This window comes from Labrus mixtus, chromosome 10, assembly GCF_963584025.1.
Source record: "Labrus mixtus chromosome 10, fLabMix1.1, whole genome shotgun sequence".
NCBI lineage: Eukaryota > Metazoa > Chordata > Actinopteri > Labriformes > Labridae > Labrus > Labrus mixtus.
Genome location: NC_083621.1, coordinates 25,401,002 through 25,422,648, shown reverse-complemented (window position 1 = coordinate 25,422,648; position 21,647 = coordinate 25,401,002). Strand labels below are relative to the sequence as shown.

General features: G+C 40.6%; 2 protein-coding genes across 3 annotated transcripts in view; one reads left to right on the top strand and one right to left on the bottom strand.

Annotated features, from left to right (window-relative positions):
- The window catches only part of zgc:154054 (Alpha-1,3-mannosyl-glycoprotein 4-beta-N-acetylglucosaminyltransferase B-like), a 44,807-nt gene extending 35,130 nt beyond the window's left edge, over window positions 1-9,677 (bottom strand). The window contains exon 1 of the mRNA XM_061048825.1: window positions 9,667-9,677. The gene's annotated coding sequence lies outside the window, so the exon portion shown is untranslated. The remainder of the gene's footprint in view (window positions 1-9,666) is intronic.
- Window positions 972-15,367, top strand: mmp17b (matrix metallopeptidase 17b). 2 transcript variants are annotated; one of them, XM_061048823.1, is made up of 12 exons: window positions 972-1,077; window positions 5,094-5,295; window positions 6,496-6,628; window positions 6,728-6,881; window positions 8,273-8,381; window positions 8,498-8,675; window positions 10,048-10,224; window positions 10,593-10,695; window positions 11,515-11,588; window positions 11,727-11,876; window positions 13,483-13,752; window positions 14,912-15,367. In XM_061048823.1, exons 1-12 carry the CDS (start codon window positions 1,013-1,015, stop codon window positions 15,310-15,312), a joined length of 2,016 nt encoding a protein of 671 aa, XP_060904806.1. In that variant the 5' UTR covers window positions 972-1,012; the 3' UTR covers window positions 15,313-15,367. The 2 variants fall into 2 exon arrangements, with proteins under 2 accessions (XP_060904806.1, XP_060904805.1); XM_061048822.1 differs by having other exon boundaries at window positions 11,515-11,876.
- The last annotated feature ends 6,280 nt before the right edge of the window (window positions 15,368-21,647 follow it).

The window sequence follows — 21,647 nt, the reverse complement described above, 5'->3', positions numbered from 1 at the left end:
CTAAGGATCTTTTTCTTTCATTTACGATATTGCATCTTACTTAAATTTCACTTTCTGCAGTGTGAGGAGCATCAGTCAGTCACTCGATCTACCCGTCCTGCTGCAGAAACACATTGGAGGAATCAGGTTTCCTGCAAAAACATCACATCAGCCCAAGATGTGTTTTATCAATCAGCCGTGGTCCCTCAGCAGACGACGAGCAGATTAGATGGAACGAAATGATCCCAGTGGGACGCTTCAGACGCTAATAGAAACACAACTCAAGAAAGAAGCAAAGATTATTAGTATTGACATGAATCAGCCTGCAGCAGCATGGACAACATGAAGTACTGCAGCAAATGCTCCAGTCAGTCTTTACAACAGATAATCCTACTCTATTCTCTCTGCTTTTAACTCTGAACTCATTAGGATAGCATGAGTATTTACTAGAAGGACATCGGTTTGAGAAGCAGGTCAAAATGTTGGCTTTGTCCATCCGAAGGCTTAAACACAAAGGAAGCAGGAAGAGGGGAAAAAAGAAACACAGACAGAAAGAGAGGGATGGATGCAAATCTGTTCTTCTTCATTTTTAGTTTTTTAATCTGTGCGTTAAGAGGATTGTGGGTAAAATGTTAATGCCACCATGAGAGAAGATGCCCATGAACGTGCAGATGTTGCACACATGCAAACACACGCAAAATCTAAAGCCATCCTCGCTGTGTGACACTCACTAATCCTCAAACCGGGTTAAACACCAGATTCCAGGCTAACAGAGTGCTACGCTGGGACTAATTGTTTTTACATTCTGATATAATCTGAAATAGAATCTTTTTTTTATTCTTAATAAATATTTGTGGAGCAGACAGATGGAAGAAGTGATGAAAGAGTGAATCAAAATCTTCTTAAGTGAGAAAAAGAGGCTTTTTTTTCCTGCACCATGCATGTCAGTGGGTGGGGTGGAGGTTGAGTGGGTGGGGGTTACGAGCCGGGCTTTGACTATAGAAGAAGAAGAAGAGAAAGGACCCATCTGTTCATGTGGAGGCACATAAAGAAAGAGGGGGAGAGAGAGGACGGACGCAGAGGAGGCGCACGGAGAAGGTAAGCATGAGAACATCTCGCTGTGTGGTTTGACTCATGTTGAATACAGGTTAAACCGGATGTGGAGCTGCATGTGTGAAGGTTTTCTGATGCATGCTTGTGTTGACGTGAGAGGTGTTGGAGGTCAGAGAGAGATTGAGACAACATTTCACGAGTCAAAGGCAAAATAACAGAATAATTGTACAGATGCAGACAGTAATAATGACTGAGCTTCAGTGCAGCTCTTTAGTCATATGAGAAAATGAAAGTGGGGTATTTAAGAAAACTGAGGTCATAAATACTGCTCGCCTAACCCAGAAGTCCTTTACTAGACGCCAAAATAAAACAGAGAACCGTCTGTAGAAAATAAAACAACTTTATTGTTAAATTTTTATGACCTGTAAACTTTATTGTCTGACATAACAGACTTATTCAGTTCTAGCCAACAACACAGTGTGGTGGGAAAAAGTTTTTTTTTTGTTTCATCGTAACTCGATTTTAACATGCTGAGAAAACTTAATCCAGGAATCAATTCATAAAAAAATGAGGGACTTCTGAGCCCCCGGGCGACGGCCATAAATAGTGGGACACACATTTTTCTCACACATTTATTAACACTCTGGTTGACTTTATTATCGTCATTAATAAAAGTTCAGTTCATTGAGATTTGCATGCTCCTGACCAGCTTCAACACATTTAACTGACAGTTTTCAAAAAAAAAAAAAAATCTAAATTTGGGAAAGTTGAGATGTTGAAAAATAACTTTAAAAATGCCTAAAAGTGGCAATGTTCAAAACATGTAGTGGTTTGATCCTTAACTTCTGTTTTTATTTTTGAAATGGATCATAAGTCTGTTCTCTCCGGGTACTCCGACTTCCTCTCACATTTCATGCATGCATGTTAGGTTAATTGGGGAAGGGGTTAAAGTCCCTGAAGGTGTGAATGTGAGTGTGGCTGGTTGTCTATCTCTGTGATTGACTGGCAAACAGTACACTCTCGCCCAATGAGAGCTGGAATCAGCTTCAGCCCCCTGCAACCCTGAACGAGAAAAGCGGTATAGATAAAGAATGGATGGCTGAATGATTCGTCTCTGTGTAATTTGAGGTAATGTAAAGAGGTTCGTTCATGTCAAGGAATACACAGAAACTCGCTTTTAGCTTCTTTCAGCCGGTTCTTTTGGTGTTATGACTCGCAGCTTTAATATTTTTAAGTCACACTGAAAAACCTACGCTCTAATAAGCTCGTGGAGCTTATTAGAAACATGCAGAGGCTTTTTAGGTCGGGTACAATCACTTCTATCTGAACCAGCTCGCTTACCTGCTTCCATCGCTGCAACACCCATTGGTTTGACCTGTTTTTTCTCCTATTTGACAAATACATTTATGTCAATCAAAAATTTAAATTAATTATATGTATTTTTTATTTGTACTTAAATATACCTAAATAGAAAAATAAAATTCCTGACTGTTATATGAATCTTTATCAAATGAAAAAAAGAATCACATATTTGATAATCATTAACAAAAATATAAAATAATTTATTGTGTTACATATGTGATGTTATTTCATATTTTAAAGTATGCACAGCTAAAAGTGTAGTTATATCACTATGTCCCCCAAATCTACTTTTACATATTGTATATACTTTTTTTTTAGCAGCTTATTTGTCCAAAATCAGTTTTAATCCTCCCTATTGACAAGGGCGGTATAATCAACACTTTTTGAATTATTAAGGACCAACTTTTCTTTCTGTTTTTTTTTTTATCATAAAAGGAACATCTTATAACTTATATAATAAATGTTCATAATGGCACCTTTGGCTTTCCATACAAAATGTTTTGTTAGGCAAGCAGGTTTTTGGACCCATGTGTTCCCCGAAACTTCCCCCCTAAATGGACTTTATCACCTCATATAAAAAGCCACTGAAGGGTGCGTTCCATTAACCCTTGAAGTCGGATGTTGGAGCTTGGAAGGACATCACACCCGAGTTAACCACATTCTAGTTACGAGTTGGTAACAAGTCGTAAAAACAGCAACAATGTCTTCCAAGTTTCTGAGTTGAAGTTTCAACTTCAGGGGGGAGTTTAGGATGACGTATCCGACTGGCAACTATGAATTTCTGACTTCCGAGATCAAATGGAAAGCACCATCATTTTTCTCGGGTAATACTATGACAACTAGAGGTCGCTGCTCAAACATAAAGTACATTAATGGCTTAATTAAGGTGTTGCTCAGATTTATTTATTTGATCAGATTTTAGATTTCCTGAATGTCAAATTCAAAGCAATCCTTTCTTTGTGTCGTTTTTTGTGTGTAAATAATCCACTGTTTGGAAACTGTCAGCCTTTACTAAAAAAAAAATACAATCTTCAACCAGAGAAAAAACTGTGTAAACTAGTTTGAATAATAAAATGACCTTAAAAGGAGAATGTTTGCAGGTTTTTAACAGCCCACCTTCTTGCTCTCTTTACTGCTTTAATCTCATTACTCTAACACTCCTCCTCCCTCCATCCCTCACTCTCATCCCGTCGTCCCTCCTCCATGCTTTAACCGAAATGGGATACCCTCTAACTTAATTAAAAGAAGCATCTCCTGAGTGACACGAACACGCACTCATCCCGTCCAGCCGTCAGAGTTTCCCTCCTCTCTGTGCTTTATGGTAATGTCCCTCCATCCTCTGATTGAATCTTCTTTATTGTGTCCCAGAGGGAATACAGTTTGGATGTTTCCCGTCATCTTCCGCCACTGACTACTCATTCATGCTTTGTGACATTGGGTGTCGTGGTGTTCGCCCTGATTCTTCAGTGACAGATTACAGTCCTCTGTCTGGGAATAATTTAGGGACACAAGGCCCAAAGATGTTTAAGGCATTCATTTAATTTGCCTGTGCTTTATTTCTGGGTCAAATGTTTTTGGAAATGAAAGTTGTACTGACAGAGAATGAAAACTAAAATCTAAAGACGACATTGGATGTAAATGTGAGACCAGCACCTCCATGTTTGTTTAGTTTGGTTCAGTTTTTTTCAAATAACAAATATTTCTGCAGCTCCCCGTTTACTGATTGGTGCTTTAAAGTTGACCTATTATGCTAATCCTCATTTTAAAAGTATCATATGGTGTTTTAATACTGGATGTTCATTCTAAACGTTGGCAAAGTTTCAGCTCATGAGAAACGTATGTTGGAGTAATCCTAGGATGAGTCAGTAGAGGGCGCCAAACGTCTGCAAATCAATTGATAGTTCAATGATATGAAACCAAGGATTTCACAAGATGGCCTAAAGCCCCTAGTAAGCTGCTGGAACCTCTTAGGCTCTCTTCTCTTAGAACTGTAGAGCAGTCCTCCCCTGGCAGCCCTACAGCGTTCTGCCCCTCTGGAAGGCTTCCAGAGAGCTGGCCAATCAGAAGAAAGAGGCAGAGGCTGATATAACGCCAGTGTGAGATAAATAGGGAGTCTTTGTTGCTGCAGATCATGTAAGGCTCCTCTATAGGTTTCACAGACTCACAACATGAAGGGTGAAAATGAAGATAGTATGGAATCTATAAATTGAGTTTCTGCTAATTATAAAAACGTTCTAACAATTAGGGGTGGTGAAATCATTTGTTTCTACGTTGCATCATGATGGTGATGTGGACGAGTCTGCGTCGATGCGGTGACAGAACATAATCGATCGTTATGTACGGACGTTGCTTGTAGATTTTCCAGCCACAGCTTGACCTCATTTATTTTGGTTTTCTAAAGAACTTTAGAACTTTAAAAACAAAGGGAGTTAATATACAGTATATCTGACTGCTTGTCTTTATTGATAAAGATGTGTCCATGGGCAGTATAGAAAAAAATTGAGGATGCAAACCAGCGCGATGCATTGTGATATCAAATCAAATTCTTGACAGGATTACCATAAACTAATGGAATAGTGAGGTCAGTGAAGATGCACAGCCCTACACACAATATTGTTTTCACAATAGGGAGCTGTTTTCAGTGGAAACAACAGTATTTGTAGCTGAATGTTCATTTAACTTTCTGATTTGCTTTGCAGGAACAGAAAACCCCTTCAGACCCCGACAGAAGATTTCTCTGAGGGAATACTATCTGTACGATATGCAGCCAAGATGAGGATGTGGACTGTTTTTCTGTGTCTGAGTTATGGATGGATGAAAACAGCGTCCACAGCCGGAGTGACCCTCGAACCCTCCTCTGCACCCGTGACTCCCACTGAGGATGGAAGCACCCAACTGGTGGTAAATGAAAAAAAAATAAGCACGTAAAATATTCCACTATGTAAACTATAGATGGAGGGGTGGATGGATTATATCACTATAATTGTGTTTTAATGAGGTGTGACTTTGTAGGTAAAGGTGGCTTGAACACATTTGCAGATTTATTTTCTAATGAAGGAAGGCTGACATCTTGAGGTCAGGTATAAGAACAAAATAAAAGGGGAAAGATTTGTGTTATTTTAAATGCTAACATAAAGTAAAAATGCTGAGAAGTAAAATTAACTTCCTCAAAGTCTCCTTTACTCTGTTTGACTGTCAAGTACGACAGATGGTATTCAGAGGAGGAGATTAGTTTTTCAGTTTAGCATTTTAAAATTACCATGTTATTTATGTGTTTAAAAGACGTTCCCGCCCTATTGAGCAGCCATCAACCATGAAATGATGACTTATTTCTTATCAATAAGGAAATCAAACAGTAATTTGACATTTCATGCTAGGATAACCACAGTCTTTCAGCAAGATATCTTATAAACAATTCCTCTGAAATGTTCACCAATACCAGACTGCCTCAAACCTGCAATGTTTGCAATAGCCAGCAGGGGGGATTAACGTGCTCCTTCTACTGAACTGTCTTGATCAGCACCTTCAGTGACTCCAGAACGTCAACATACTCTTTTCAAGCTTCAGTTGCAGTCTGTAGGATCGTTTGCCTACAGTGATAAATGCAAATAATATAAAAACTGATGAGCAGAGCCGACATGAATCTGTGTAGTCGTCTGTCCATTTAGAATTTGTAAAGTGACTTTGGAGCAGCCTTAGCCATCAGGGGTCAACTAGTCTTTGTTCACTTCTGTTTTGTTTTTTTACCACAAGAAACCCTGACCAATCAGAGAGCATTTTCCTCATGCATCACACATTTTGCTCCGCTAGTAAATGTCCCCGTGTGAACAAAGACCAAACTTGAGATAATTATGCAACAACGGAACAAACTGGTCCATGATTCAGACCAGAGCAAACGATCTATAGGAGTGAAAGCATATAGTCTACAGAAACTGGGCCTTCTTCTGTTGATTTAATGGGTTTATGGTGACATTACCATTATGATTGTTTTTTTTTTAAATCATAGACCTTAAAGCAGATGTTGGTCACTCACTACGAATCTTAAAAGTTGATGTTGGTCTCCCTTTTCAAAAAGATTATTTTTTCTCTCTCTGGTCACAGGATTGGTTGATGAAGTATGGCTACCTGCCGCCCTCCGACCCATCCACTGGTCAGCTGCAGGCGTGGACAGCTGTCACAAACGCTGTCAGGGCCATGCAGAGGTTTGCAGGCCTCAACGACACTGGAGTTGTCGGTGAGGATGACAGACTGCTGCTGTGAACAGTGTTATGATCGACGTCTGACATTAAAGTTCTGTTTTCTTAAAACTAACACAGGATCTTGATGTGTTCAGACGACGACACTGTGGCGTTGATGAAGAGTCCTCGGTGCTCCCTTCCTGATGAGGACGAGCCGTCTAATTCAGCCGTCAACCAAGAGAGACGGAACATGAAGAGGAGGAGGAGAAGAGCTGTCTCCATGTGGAACCGCAGGAACATTAACTGGAGGTGAGACAGATCAGTTCATGAGCTGGTCAACAGGACCAAACATGAACTCTTTCTATTTTAAAGGAACTTCAGGGACAATTTGCAAAGAATGGATTGTGGAGCTGATAACTACGAAAGCCAATAAGCAAGGGTACACTGTACGAGGGTTTTAAAAGTCGTTGTGGAAGGTCAGCTCACAGTGTACGACGGAATCCTTAATGACTCATGATCAAAGCTCACAGTGTATGAACTCACACTGTACGGCCCCAATGTCCCCAACCTGAAAGTTCACACTGTACGTGTTAAATCAGGATGGAGCATTCACACTAGACAATAAAGTTTCCATGTACGGAGGCTATATTCCTTCAAGATGGTAGCCTGGGTTCGAGTCCTGTGGCTCATGTCATTCCCCACTATCTCACTCCCCAGTTTCTGACTCTATCATCTGACCTATCTCTTAACAAAGGCCCCAAAATAAACCTTTCATTAAAAAAAAGTTTCTTTAAAAACTCCAACACACTCCCTGTGGTCGGTGAATCGGCTCGTGGCTCTGCTCTCACTGTGTAAGTGTGGGCAGTTGAAGAATAAAATATTTAACATGTAAGAAAATCCTCCGACCGGTCAGGCGCAGCTGATCGGGCCGTGATCACCCTTGTGCTTGAGTGTACACTGCACCACCAAGGACGCGGGATCAGACTGAAATTCAGCCTCCTTCAAAGTTAGTCGTACGACTCTAAAAACAGGTCTAAATGGGGCTGAAAGTACATACGCCTGGCCAAAGTGTGTGTGCATCCATACCTTTTATTTTACTCCATTTACCACTCGATAATGATTACAATCTGATTGGTTTTCAAGATCTGGCCTTTATATATCTTATATCTCAGGATAACAACGCTGATTTAACTGTGATAGCGAGGGGGGAAAAAGCGTTGTTTTCTTGAGATAACAACCGGAAATGACTCGTTATCGGCAAAGCTGGGTACACTTCTGGTAACCAATTATTATCAGTGTTAATTTTATATATTATTCGTTAACATGGACGTTAATTAGAAGATCAAATATCGAAACTGACAACTTCTGTTAAATTTGGTTTACGTTAATGTCATATTTCTTACTTGTATTAACTTCAGCTCACACAAAAGGAAAGTATATTTTTATTTGAATATTTATTATTGTGCAAATCACAGCAGCACCCTGGCATCCTTTTTCTTCTTGGTCCCGTGTTTGGTGCATTGGATTGTGGTGATTTGAATCCTTTACACGTGCTATGAGAATGACATGTTTTGTTTCTTTTGTTTTTATAAAAGCTTAGCAATCCTTTAAATCAATGAATCTCTGTTCTAACCATGAACATGAACATGCTTTTAGTCATCGGTGATCATTCTTTCTGTCCGTCTCTGTTTTGTTCTTAGGTTGCGTTCGTACCCGTCTTCCTCTCATCTGGCCCGAGAAACGATTCGCTCTCTGGTCTTTTATGCTTTAAGAGTCTGGGCCGAGCCAACGCCGCTGGAGTTCCATGAGGTTGGTACATTTATGTGACACTAAACTAATGACACGTTAAAGATGGAAGATATGAGCTTTAAACCATATCAGGGCAGAACCACTACCTCTGTTAGCTGCACACTTATTGTCTTCAGGTGGGCAGTCCAGAGGCAGCAGACCTACAGGTAGACTTCCTCAACGGTTACCATGGTGATGGTTATCCCTTCGATGGAGCAGGCGGTGCAGTCGGCCATGCTTTCTTCCCATCAGACCCGGCCCGGGCAGGAGGAGTTCATCTGGATGCAGAGGAGGAGTGGGCCTTCAGACAGCCAGGTGGTTAGAGACATTGACTTTCTGTGCTAACATTAGCCTGCTAACACATCGTTGTACACCACAGGACATTGCAGCTCGAGCTAAGGACAATTTTGACAATTTTGTGCAAACGTGAGTGGAGAGGGGTTGGAGGTTTGTCACTGGAGAGGAGGAGAGCGGAGCCCTCATCATGGCGGAGGTGTGGCAAAACAGCAGTTTGTTTTGGTTTCATGCTGATGCTCAAGCGCCACATCTCCTGGATCTCCCTTTAATTAAACTCAACTTAAATGTATTTGAATTCTACCTTTCATACAAACCTGCAGCCTTAAGTGTTTATTGTATGAACAAACAGAAAATAAACACAACTGACAAAATGGAATAACATTTTAAAACACCTGAAAACTGTAAAAGCGAAAACATGTTAAAATGTAAATCTTAAAAATTGCAGGTGTCAAAAGCAAGGAGTGGGACCCGAGTGCAGATGACGAAAACACATTTTTGTTTTAACAAAAAAACGGCAATAACCAAAAGCAGACTTTTACCTGTTCACACACAGTCCAACTAAAGTTGAACTTAAAATCCAAAGGTATAACACAAAAGGAGCCATGAGGAAACACTGTGAGATAGACGTTTGACCTGACACAAAAGGGAACAAACGCAGAGATTCCTGTACTCCTTGGATGGTCCCTCGTTTCCGAGTTGGGAAGTCGTTCTTCCGTCTTCGGTATGTTCACATGATTTCAGTGTGTAAAGTCCTGATTTTGTAACAACAAAACGTGTTTGCGACAAAGAGGATGTGTGGAGTGTCACTGTTACAAGCTATATTTGAGTAAAACGTTGATGTGCAATAAGTGATTTAATAAAAAATATCATGAACTAAAACATATTCTGCCCCCCATATGATGACGAACATGACGTCAAGTCGGCAACTTGGGATCTATTTTTTTCCAGAGATTTTGAGTTGTTGTTCCGACTTGTGCAGGCGTTCATGAGCATTTTACAACTTGGAAACTTGTTTTTCCGTTGGGTCCGACACCACATGAATGCAGGGTCAGTAAAGAGGGAATTAAACACAGGTGTGACAGTGACAGACAAGACACAGGGGAAACTAATGGGGGAAGGAAGTAAAGTGGTCATGATGCACAGGGGGCAAAGACTACAAAATAAAACAGGAAACACTAAACTTCAAACTATTACGATAAACTAAAAACCGAATCAAAAAGTAAAAGCTGAAATTTAAAGATTGCCTTATTGATATCCAGAGATGGGGAGTGGAAAAAAAGAGACGGGGAGTGGAAAAAAAAGCCCTAAATATGGAAAAATATAATTAATGCTTAATCAAGATTAGATTGACTACTTGGTTTTTTAATCTCTTCTTGTGTCTCTCCTCCAGCCACCGAGGGCACCGACCTGTTCACGGTGTTGGTCCACGAGTTCGGACACGCACTCGGACTCGCCCACTCGTCGTCCCGACACTCGGTGATGAGGCCGTACTACCAGGGTCCTGCTGGAGACCCTCTTCACTTCCGCCTGGGAGCCCAAGACCTGGAGCTCATCACCCAGCTCTACGGTGAGGTTTCATTTTTAAACAAATAGATCCGTGTCATGTTTGTGTTTGGGGGGATTATTCTTTCAGCGACTGTAAAGGTTTCATGGTGGGACAGCCTGACGTTTCAGTCTACTCAGAAGTAGATCACCTGATCCTGGAAAAAGAAAATAGATCACTTGATGCTGGATAGCTCAGTGATGGGATAATTTTGATGAGAAATAATCTCCTTCATATTTGTAAGAACCAAACTGTAGCAGCACAGCACCATGACAGACGCAGAGACAGACAGAAGAGACTTTATAAGTTTCTTTAAGAGTCTTTAGCTGTTTCACTGACTACGTTCACACTGATTTGATTCTATTTATGAAATCTATTTTATCTTATTTTAGGTAAAAGAAACCAGCTGCTGGCCACCGACGCTCCTCGTCTCGCTCCAGAGCTTCAGCTGCGTCACAGAGGAAACAACGACCATCATCATCATCACAGACACAGGTACGACCAAGAGGAAAGAAAATGTCATCTTCAGTTCTTTATAAATCTCCCTCAAAACATGTAGAACTTTGTTTTTTCTCTCAATCCTTTAAATGCACGATTAACATGTTAATACAGGATTCTTTACGCCTCCACAACATACATGCCATTTGTAATAATTATTTACTAAGATAGAAAGTCTATGTTGGTATTATTCTACTTATATTTTGTGTCCTTACATTTGAGTTATCAGAAGATTGTTTGATATGAGTTTCTTAAAGGTAAAAAAAACAAAGTATGTTCTGATGCATTTTGTAAGTTTGATCTTCATCGTTTACTTTTCTGTGATCATGAAACAAATTTGAAGTCCCTTCTTTGTGTTCAGGGTTTAAGGACACACTTCATCTGGAAGAAAACAGCAAAGCTTTGTTTTGAGTCTTATTCTGAACATACTGCAGTGGTGCACGTCTCCCTCTGGTGGCCAAAATGAGTACTACTACTACAACAATCAATTAAAAGAAATAGCCTCATTCTTTATTTTAAACCATTTTTTTTAAAGAGTTAAAAAAAATAACTCAAATGTAATAAACCTGAAAAATGTTCCATGATGAAAATAAAATAATAAATCGCCTTCTGCAGACTTACCTTGGGATTACTCCAACATACTTTTACCTCATGATCTGAAACGTTGCCCACGTTTAGTCTGGCCGTCCAGCATTGTAAACGCTTTGTGAGTTTAAAAAGGGGGATCAGCAGAATAGGTCAGCTTTTACTTATTTTTACAGTTTCAAAGTTAAGCGTTGATTTCATCCTAACATGAAGTGTGTTTTCTGTCTGCAGCTCAGTCATCGATCGCTGCAACACCAGTTTTGATTCGGTGGCGAGGATCAGAGGAGAGACTTTCTTCTTCAAAGGTCTAAAAATACCAGAAAAAAAACGGATTGCTCTCGAGTCAAATTACAAAACAGACATAAATGCCTACACGGCGTTTGTGAGCAGAATCACTTTCAACCCATTCTTTCGCTCCTCCGTTCTGTCTCTCATCCCTCCAGGTCTGACGATGTGGCGGGTTAATGGTGGGGGCTTGGTGTCGGGTCGGGGGGCCTCGGTCAGACGGCTGTGGAGGGGTCTTCCCGCTGACCTGCCTCGTCTTCACGCCGTGCTCGAGAGGCAATCCGATCACGCCATCATCTTCATCAGCGGTACAGAATAGTCACTTCATGTTCATACAGGATCAGGCCTAACAAAGGTTTATTTTCCACACACAGTCTTTTATGTCAAGTCATGATGAATGAAAGAATCCTTCACTTAAAGATCTGGAAGAGAGAATCACAGTTTATGGACTCAAAGAACAAAACTTAAATTCATGTTTACATCAATCCTATTCCTCTAACCACTTTGGACAACTTTTTAGCATCAGATGGATCTATGTATTTGTTTCAAACCTGAGACATAACGTAGGTGACGACTTTCTGCACCCGGTAAAGCTGATAAACATGAGACAATGATGACACCGATAACAATACAGCCAAACATCTGCAGGGATGTACACTCTGCTTCTTGTTCAGTCACTTTCTTTTTCTCCTCTTAGCTTCATCTGTCGCCGTCCTCTCTGTATCAAACAGTACAGAGACGGCCTAACTGGCTGCTTTTATAGATGAAGGCTGCTGTGTGAACTAGTGCTGTAAAGCCGTACGCACTTCTCTCAAGATGACCTCGGCCCGCTCCCAAAGTTACATAGTTCATTAAACAGGCGATCAGGTCGCGCTGTAGACATGGAAGAGACGCCATTCTCCCTGTTGAAAGTTATTGTGCTATTAGATAAACCTTTATACCTATTGTTTAAGGTGGAAAAGTTACATATCACTTTAAAGGGGTCATATTATGCTTTTTCTGGTTTTATATGCTCTTTAGTGTGTTTTCCAAGTGTCCTGTGCATGTTTAGGCACATCTATGTGCAAAAATTCAATGTCCGCGGAAACGTGGCTTCTCCTACTACCTCCAGTTAGCTGTAGCATTAGCTGCATGTAACGCTCGGTTCTAGCCCCCCTCAAAAAAAAATGTGCCAGTCTGACGTCTTGTCAGTGTGAGATCACTGATCTAAGCCCATTGGCTCGTTGTGGCAAGCCCTGCAGCTCATGTTGCACGCCCATTAACTTCTGTGGCACGCCCACGATATGCCGTAGCCTGCGGTAGCACAGTAGTGCTAAGGTGCTAATGTTTTTGCTCCCCGGCCCTCGGAGCCAGAGTGGCTGAGCGACTGACCAATTACGGCAGAGCCGACAGGCTGACCAATCAGATCAGACTTGGCACACGTGGGGACTCTGAACGTGGGCACTTCAGAGCCTTAGAGAGAGAGTCAGAAGCGAGCCGGTATATGGAGCGGCAGTACATGAAAACAGACACTTTTTTCGAACTTTATCTATTGTGAACATACTTTAGTAGGTACATAGATTAAATATATGAACCCCAAAAAGGGCATAATATGGGCTCTTTAATTTTACAAAATAGGTGAGTAACTAATACATTTATTCTCTGTACTTGTGTACTGTCATCATGAAAAGAGAAAAGAGCTTCAGAAACAAACAATGTTTCTGTTCCAGTCTGTGAACATGTTTAATTCTGCTGTACAGTTGGAGCTCTATGAGGATCGACTCGATGTTTTTGCCAGCCTCTAGTGGCCATCCATGGAACTGCAGTTCATTTTCCATGCCTCAAGGTTTCTGCTTGCCCACAGCTTGTTTTTGTGGTTACTGTGAATCTGGAGAGAAATAAAGACACCAACCTCCAGGTGTTTTCTTGCTGCAGGTTCACAGTTCTGGCTGTTCAGGGATCTGTCCCTGCAGGATGGCTACCCTCAGCCTCTGTCCGCCCTGAGGATGGGGCTGAGCTTAGCTGGAGCCGATGCTGATGATGGTGAGGTGGACGAGGCAGCAGCAGTGAGGTGGGGTCTGGTGTGGGATCCACTGGAGGGTCCTCTGTGGGGGAACATGGGAGCCGCTGAGGAAGATCAGCAGGAAGACGCCTGGACTCAGCTGCTGAGGGAGGGTGTGAGCGGCATCACCACGGAGAGCGACGGTGAGGACAGGACCTGTGTTTGTCTGACATGTTAGAGGAATCAACATTTAAGAGGATCGTAATTGAAAAGAATTGTAATTTAATATATTCTGTCATAATTTGACAATCAACATATAAAGCCCTTAAACCTGCCTTTTCGGCTTGTGTAAACTTATGTAAAGGGTTAAATAAAATGTGTCATTCTATCAAAGTTTTCGTCTCTGCTGTTGCTAGGCAGAAATCGCTTTATTTTAAGCTCTATAACTGGGGGTCCTTTTATAAACTGATGGAGGGCCTACTCAACGTAACTCAATAAGAGATTAATTAAAAATGAGAGTAAAATGTACAATCACGTCTTCCATCTCTGTGGGTGGGCTTAGTTTTCATTGACTTTATGTGAAGTTTTTCCACCCTCTATCTGCACTAGAATCACAAGCTTGCCTAAAGTTAGCCAAAGGTTAGCCAGAGTTCGGGGAATCTGCTTGTGGCTCTGCTCTCACTGAGCCAGTGTTTGCAGTCGTACGACCAAAATATCAAACATGAACATGCCGGGAAATCATTCTACTGGTCGCAAGCAGCTGATCTGTCGTTGTGCCTCAGTGCTGCACGACTGACAACACATGATGGGGCTGAAATTTGTTCCCGACTTCAATATCAGTCACGTGACTCAGTTTCTAAATCAGCCTATATGGTACAGTGTATGGCCAGCTTAAGCTAGAACACTGTCATACAGTCTCTCCAAAATCCCCCTCAAAAGATCATTTTTTTAACATTCAAATTAAGGACTGAAATGTAAGGGTGTGAGTTTTTTTTTACAGTTACATCGGATATCACAGAGATTCCCATAAGAATGAATGGGCTTCCAGATGACTTGCCTCGGTACACATACGAGTGGAAACGAGGCGTTAAAGTCTTTAATTTAGCCCTCGTACTTTGTCATAGAAAATGCTGGTGATGATGATGTAATTTCTTTTTGCAGATTCACGTGACAGAACAAGCTAGAAAAAAAATCTAATATAGTTCAGAGTAAAGAAGCTTAAGATTAAGCAAAGAAGATTAATAAGATGTAAGACAGGAAGGGAGGGATGTAGAATAAAGCACTTTGAAAATGATGTAACAAACAGGATAAAATGACAAAATAACGTTGTAAGTTTATAAAATGTATTGTCTTTGTCTGCAGGCTCGGTTAACCTCTTCAAAGGAGACCTGTACTGGAAGTTCTCGTTTCCCGGCTCCTTGCTGCAGGACGGTTACCCACGATCCTCCGCTGCTGACTGGCTGGACTGCCTTGACTCCTCCTCCTCCTCACCTGTGGTGGAAGACCTCTCCTTGTCTCTGTCTCCTCCTGCAGGACGGCAGGAGCTGAGAGAGAGCTGGAGGGAGGAGAGAGAGAAGGAGGAGGCAGGTGGAAGGAGGAGGGGCGGACATGAAAATAGACATAAAGACACACAGGGCGGAGGGGCACACACCTGGACACAATGCACCTGCCAGAGCGCTGCTCCTGGTGGAAGGACAACCTCTATTCTTGTTCTCTTCACTTTGTTCCTGTTGGCTACTCAGAGCTGCACTCAGACAAAATAAGTCAACGGTCTTACTCAGGTTTCTTCAGCGCTGAAGAGAAGCAAATGTTTTTGTGCAAAAAAATTATAGACAAAGCGAATAAAAAGATGCAATAATGATGCTGTTAAATCACACAATAACAGTGGACTTTATATCGTTTTGATATGCATGCAAGCTGATTGTTCCCACATGAAATAGCTACTTTTACACATGCACTGCACTCCTTAAAATTTCCAGACATTTTCCCAATGTGTGTACAGCATGTGTCCCCGAGTCTATCCTGAATTTCTCCTGCCAGCCTCCAAGTTGAAGGTCTGCAAGAAGTCAAGGTCAGTTGATGTGTGTAAAGAGCAGGTAAATTCAGAAAAACTCACCACTACCAAGTGGGAGTGGGTGATAACGTTTATATCAATGTGAAAATGCTGGGATTTTTGTTGAAACTTTGTTTTTTCTTTGCCACTCTTCATTGATACTTAAACCTGTCCTACACTAAAACGTTGGACTGTGTTTCTTCGATGCAGCTTGGCTTTGTTTAAAACATTCTGCAGTACTTTTTTCATGTCATGTCTTTCCTCCTCAGGTCCCCCCCCTCCCATCCTACAGAGCAACTCTCCCACAGTTAGGGTCTTGTGTAAAAAGGGATCACTGGAAAAAGTTTGTGAGAAGTTATCTGGAGTACGTGTTAAAGGGGCTACAGAAAATCAACAGCCTTTGTTATTATATTTATTCATGTTTCTCTCAGGGTAACACTTAAAGATCCAGCTCTAACACACATTATCAGGGTCAAACTTGTGCAAGGCAAAAGACCCTCAATGCACCTTGACCACCGAAGGTTTGGCCCCTTAGGCTGCAGCAGAGGTGAGCAGTGGCATTTATCTAACTTCACACACATGAAGTAGTTCTTCCACACACCTGTTTATAGATTTAATATGTAAAAAAATATATAATTTCTATAAAATGTTATTTGAATAATGAAGTTTTTTTCTTGAAATATTTAAATAATATTTAATAAAATTATATAAAAATTATATAAAAATAATAAAGAATATACACACTGAGGAATATAAACACTGCAGGAATATACACACTGCAGGAATATAAACACTGCATGAATATAAACACAGGAATATACACACAGGAATATAAGCACTGCAGGAATATACACACTGCAGGAATATAAACACTGCAAGAATATACACACTGCAGGAATATAAACACTGCATGAATATAAGCACTGCAGGAATATTCACACTGCAGGAATATAAACAATGCAGGAATATGAACATTGCAGGAATATACACACTGCAGGAATATAAACACTGCAGGAATATACACACTGCATGAATATACACACTGCAGGAATATACACACTGCAGGAATATACACACTGCAGGAATATACTCACTGCAGGAATATACTCACTGCAGGAATATACACACTGCAGGAATATACTCACTGCAGGAATATGAACATTGCAGGAATATACACACTGCAGGAATATACTCACTGCAGGAATATACACACTGCAGGAATATGAACATTGCAGGAATATACTCACTGAGGAATATACACACTGCAGGAATATACTCACTGCAGGAATATACACACTGCAGGAATATAAACACTGCAGGAATATACACACTGCAGGAATATACTCACTGAAGAATATACACACTGCAGGAATATACACACTGCAGGAATATGAACACTGCAGGAATATGAACACTGCAGGAATATACTCACTGCAGGAATATACACACTGCATGAATATAAACACTGAGGAATATACACACAGGAATATAAGCACTGCAGGAATATACACACGGCAGGAATATGAACATTGCAGGAATATACTCACTGAGGAATATACACACTGCAGGAATATACACACTGCAGGAATATAAACACTGCAGGAATATACTCACTGAGGAATATACACACTGCAGGAATATACTCACTGCAGGAATATACACACTGCAGGAATATACTCAGTGAGGAATATACACACTGCAGGAATATACTCACTGCAGGAATATACACACTGCAGGAATATACTCACTGCAGGAATATACACACTGCAGAAATATACTCACTGAGGAATATACACACTGCAGGAATATACACACTGCAGGAATATGAACACTGCAGGAATATGAACACTGCAGGAATATATTCACTGCAGGAATATACACACTGCATGAATATACACACTGCAGGAATATACACACTGCAGGAATATACTCACTGAAGGAATATGAACATTGCAGGAATATACACACTGCAGGAATATACTCACTGCAGGAATATACACACTGCAGGAATATACTCACTGCAGGAATATACACACTGCAGGAATATACTCACTGCAGGAATATGAACATTGCAGGAATATACACACTGCATGAATATACACACACTGAAGAATATACACACTGCAGGAATATAAACACTGCAGGAATATGAACACTGCAGGATTATACTCACTGCATGAATATACACACTGCAGGAATATGAACACTGCAGGAATATAAACACAGGAATATACACACAGGAATATAAACACTGCAGGAATATACACACTGAGGAATATACACACTGCAGGAATATACATACTGAGGAATATGAAAACTGCAGGAATATACACACTGAGGAATATACACACTGCAGGAATATACACACTGAGGAATATACACACTGCAGGAATATACACATTGAGGAATATACACACTGCAGGAATATCCACATTGAGGAATATACACACTGCAGGAATATACACATTGAGGAATATACTCACTGAGGAATATACACACTGCAGGAATATACACACTGCATGAATATACACACTAAGGAATATACACACTGCAGGAATATACACACTGAGGAATATACACACTGCAGGAATATACACTAAGGAATATACTCACTGAGGAATATACACACTGCAGGAATATGAACATTGCAGGAATATACTCACTGAGGAATATACACACTGCAAGAATATACACACTGCAGGAATATACTCACTGCAGGAATATGAACATTGCAGGAATACACACACTGCAGGAATATACTCACTGCAGGAATATACACACTGCAGGAATATACTCACTGCATGAATATGAACATTGCAGGAATATACACACCGCAGGAATATACACACTGCAGGAATATGAACACTGCAGGAATATACTCACTGCAGGAATATACACACTGCATGAATATACACACTGCAGGAATATACACACTGCAGGAATATACTCACTGCAGGAATATGAACATTGCAGGAATATACACACTGCAGGAATATACTCACTGCAGGAATATACACACTGCAGGAATATACTCACTGCAGGAATATACACACTGCAGGAATATACTCACTGCAGGAATATGAACATTGCAGGAATATACACACTGCAGGAATATACACACACTGAAGAATATACACACTGCAGGAATATAAACACTGCAGGAATATGAACACTGCAGGATTATACTCACTGCATGAATATACACACTGCAGGAATATACACACTGCAGGAATATGAACACTGCAGGAATATAAACACAGGAATATACACACAGGAATATAAACACTGCAGGAATATAAACACTGCAGGAATATACACACTGAGGAATATACACACTGCAGGAATATACACACTGAGGAATATACACACTGCAGGAATATGAACACTGCAGGAATATACACACTGAGGAATATACACACTGCAGGAATATACACACTGAGGAATATACACACTGCAGGAATATACACATTGAGGAATATACACACTGCAGGAATATACACATTGAGGAATATACACACTGCAGGAATATACACATTGAGGAATATACTCACTGAGGAATATACACACTGCAGGAATATACACACTGCATGAATATACACACTGCATGAATATGAACATTGCAGGAATATACTCACTGAGGAATATACTCACTGAGGAATATACACACTGCAGGAATATACACACTGCATGAATATGAACATTGCAGGAATATACTCACTGAGGAATATACACACTGCAGGAATATACACACTGCAGGAATATACTCACTGCAGGAATATGAACATTGCAGGAATATACACACTGCAGGAATATACTCACTGCAGGAACATACACACTGCAGGAATATACTCACTGCATGAATATACTCACTGCATGAATATACACACTGCAGGAATATGAACATTGCAGGAATATACACACTGCAGGAATATACTCACTGCATGAATATACACACTGCATGAATATACACACTGCAGGAATATACTCACTGCAGGAATATGAACATTGCAGGAATATACTCACTGCAGGAATATACACACTGCAGGAATATACTCACTGCAGGAATATACACACTGCGGAATATACACACTGCAGGAATATACTCACTGCAGGAATATACTCACTGCAGGAATATACACACTGCAGGAATATACTCACTGCAGGAATATACACACTGCAGGAATATACACACTGCAGGAATATACTCACTGCAGGAATATACACACTGCAGGAATATACACACTGCAGGAATATACACACTGCAGGAATATGAACATTGCAGGAATATACACACTGCAGGAATATACACACACTGAGGGATATACACACTGCAGGAATATACACACTGCAGGAATATGAACACTGCTGGATTATACTCACTGCATGAATATACACACTGCAGGAATATACACACACTGAGGAATATACACACACACTGCAGGAATATCCACAAAAACAGAACACTAAAAACTTCAGTAATTAGATAGCTTTGAGTAAAATAACTACTGAAAATATACTTAAAAAGAGCAAGCGTTTCCTTAAGTAGAATGTGTAGGGAAAAAAAGTTGTAAAGCACTTCAAATAAAAATCTGTCAACATTTGCTAATGTGTTGACTTGAAAAGGAATATTATGTGTAGGTGTATAAACCCACACTTTGAAGCCGATATTCATCTTCACTCTTTATACATTGACAGACTCTGGTTAAACAGGAGGAATGCAAGTGTCTGCAGTTGATCCAAAGGTCTGCAAATGGGGGTTACAAAATATATCCAAACACATTTCAGGTAATTTAATATTCAAAATAAAATTACAAGAGCATTTCATATCATATGATAGGGGATCAATTGGGGTCTGCTCTCATTTCGTAGCTATGTCATTTTTCAACAAGGCAGCGCACCTCGACAGAACACCCCTCCTGTTTGGCACCTTCCACTTAGCACCGCCCCCTTAAAAGCCGATGGCAGGCTTTGTTCTGTTTGGAAGTTCCTGGAAACAGGTTACCAACAAAGCTTTATTTGACAAGGCATTAAAGTATGTCCTCTAAAAGCTCTTCACTTGCTCAGTTAGAACGTTTTGTATGAACTAGAAACCATCCTCAAATCAATCTCTTCAAAACCTCCAGACTCCTCAAACAAACACAGACTTGAACCTCAGCAGACACTAGTGTGGCTGTCCATCGCTGCTACTTTCTGAGAGGTTGTTTTTATTATATTGGACTTTGGTGTTGTAAAGGTTTAGTTTGGAACATGCAACCTCCTGTGTTAAACAAAAAAAGCCAAGACAGAAGCGCAAAAAACCTGAAGTTCATTGAGTGTTTACTTGAGGCTGGCCTGCAAAAGCCACAGATTCCCATTGAAACCAAGCGGCAACCTCCAGTGATGAAAAATGAAGCCAGTGCAAAATCATGCAGTTCGTCGAGTGTCCGCTTGAGGAAGTCACATACACATGACTGGCAAAAAATATGTTTTTACAGCATAAATAAACATGATTACAGCCTGGTACAAAAAACAAATTAGGACTGATTAGTTATTGTCTTCATGGGTACACACTGTACGGGGGGTGAATTTTTGGTGGGTGCTATGTAAGGGTTCGTCAAGAGGCTTAAAATCCGCCTAAGGTCCATCTCTCATCCTGTCGTTAGGTTGACTGAAAGTTAGGCTGAGACAGGAAGTCCAGGATGGCAGCGGCTGCTGCCAATGAGCCTCTGGAGCCCCCTGCAGTAACAGATGGCTGATGTCACTCAGACTTCGTCTATTAATATCTACAATCTATGTTTGAAACCTATTTTTCAAAATGTCAATTTTTACAGCAGAAAAAAACTTGGCTTGGTTAAAAAAAAGTTTTAAAAATAATTACTGAAAAACATGAAAGAGCATCAGTGTGAATTATCGTGCACTCAGGAGACGTGTTACTTTCATCCATTGGAACAGTTTGACATGATTCGGGCGGTAGTAGCTCAGTCTGTAGGGACTTGGGTTGGGAACCAGAGGGTCACCAGTTCGAGTCCCGATGTGGACCAAATATGGAAGTTGGTAGCTGGAGAG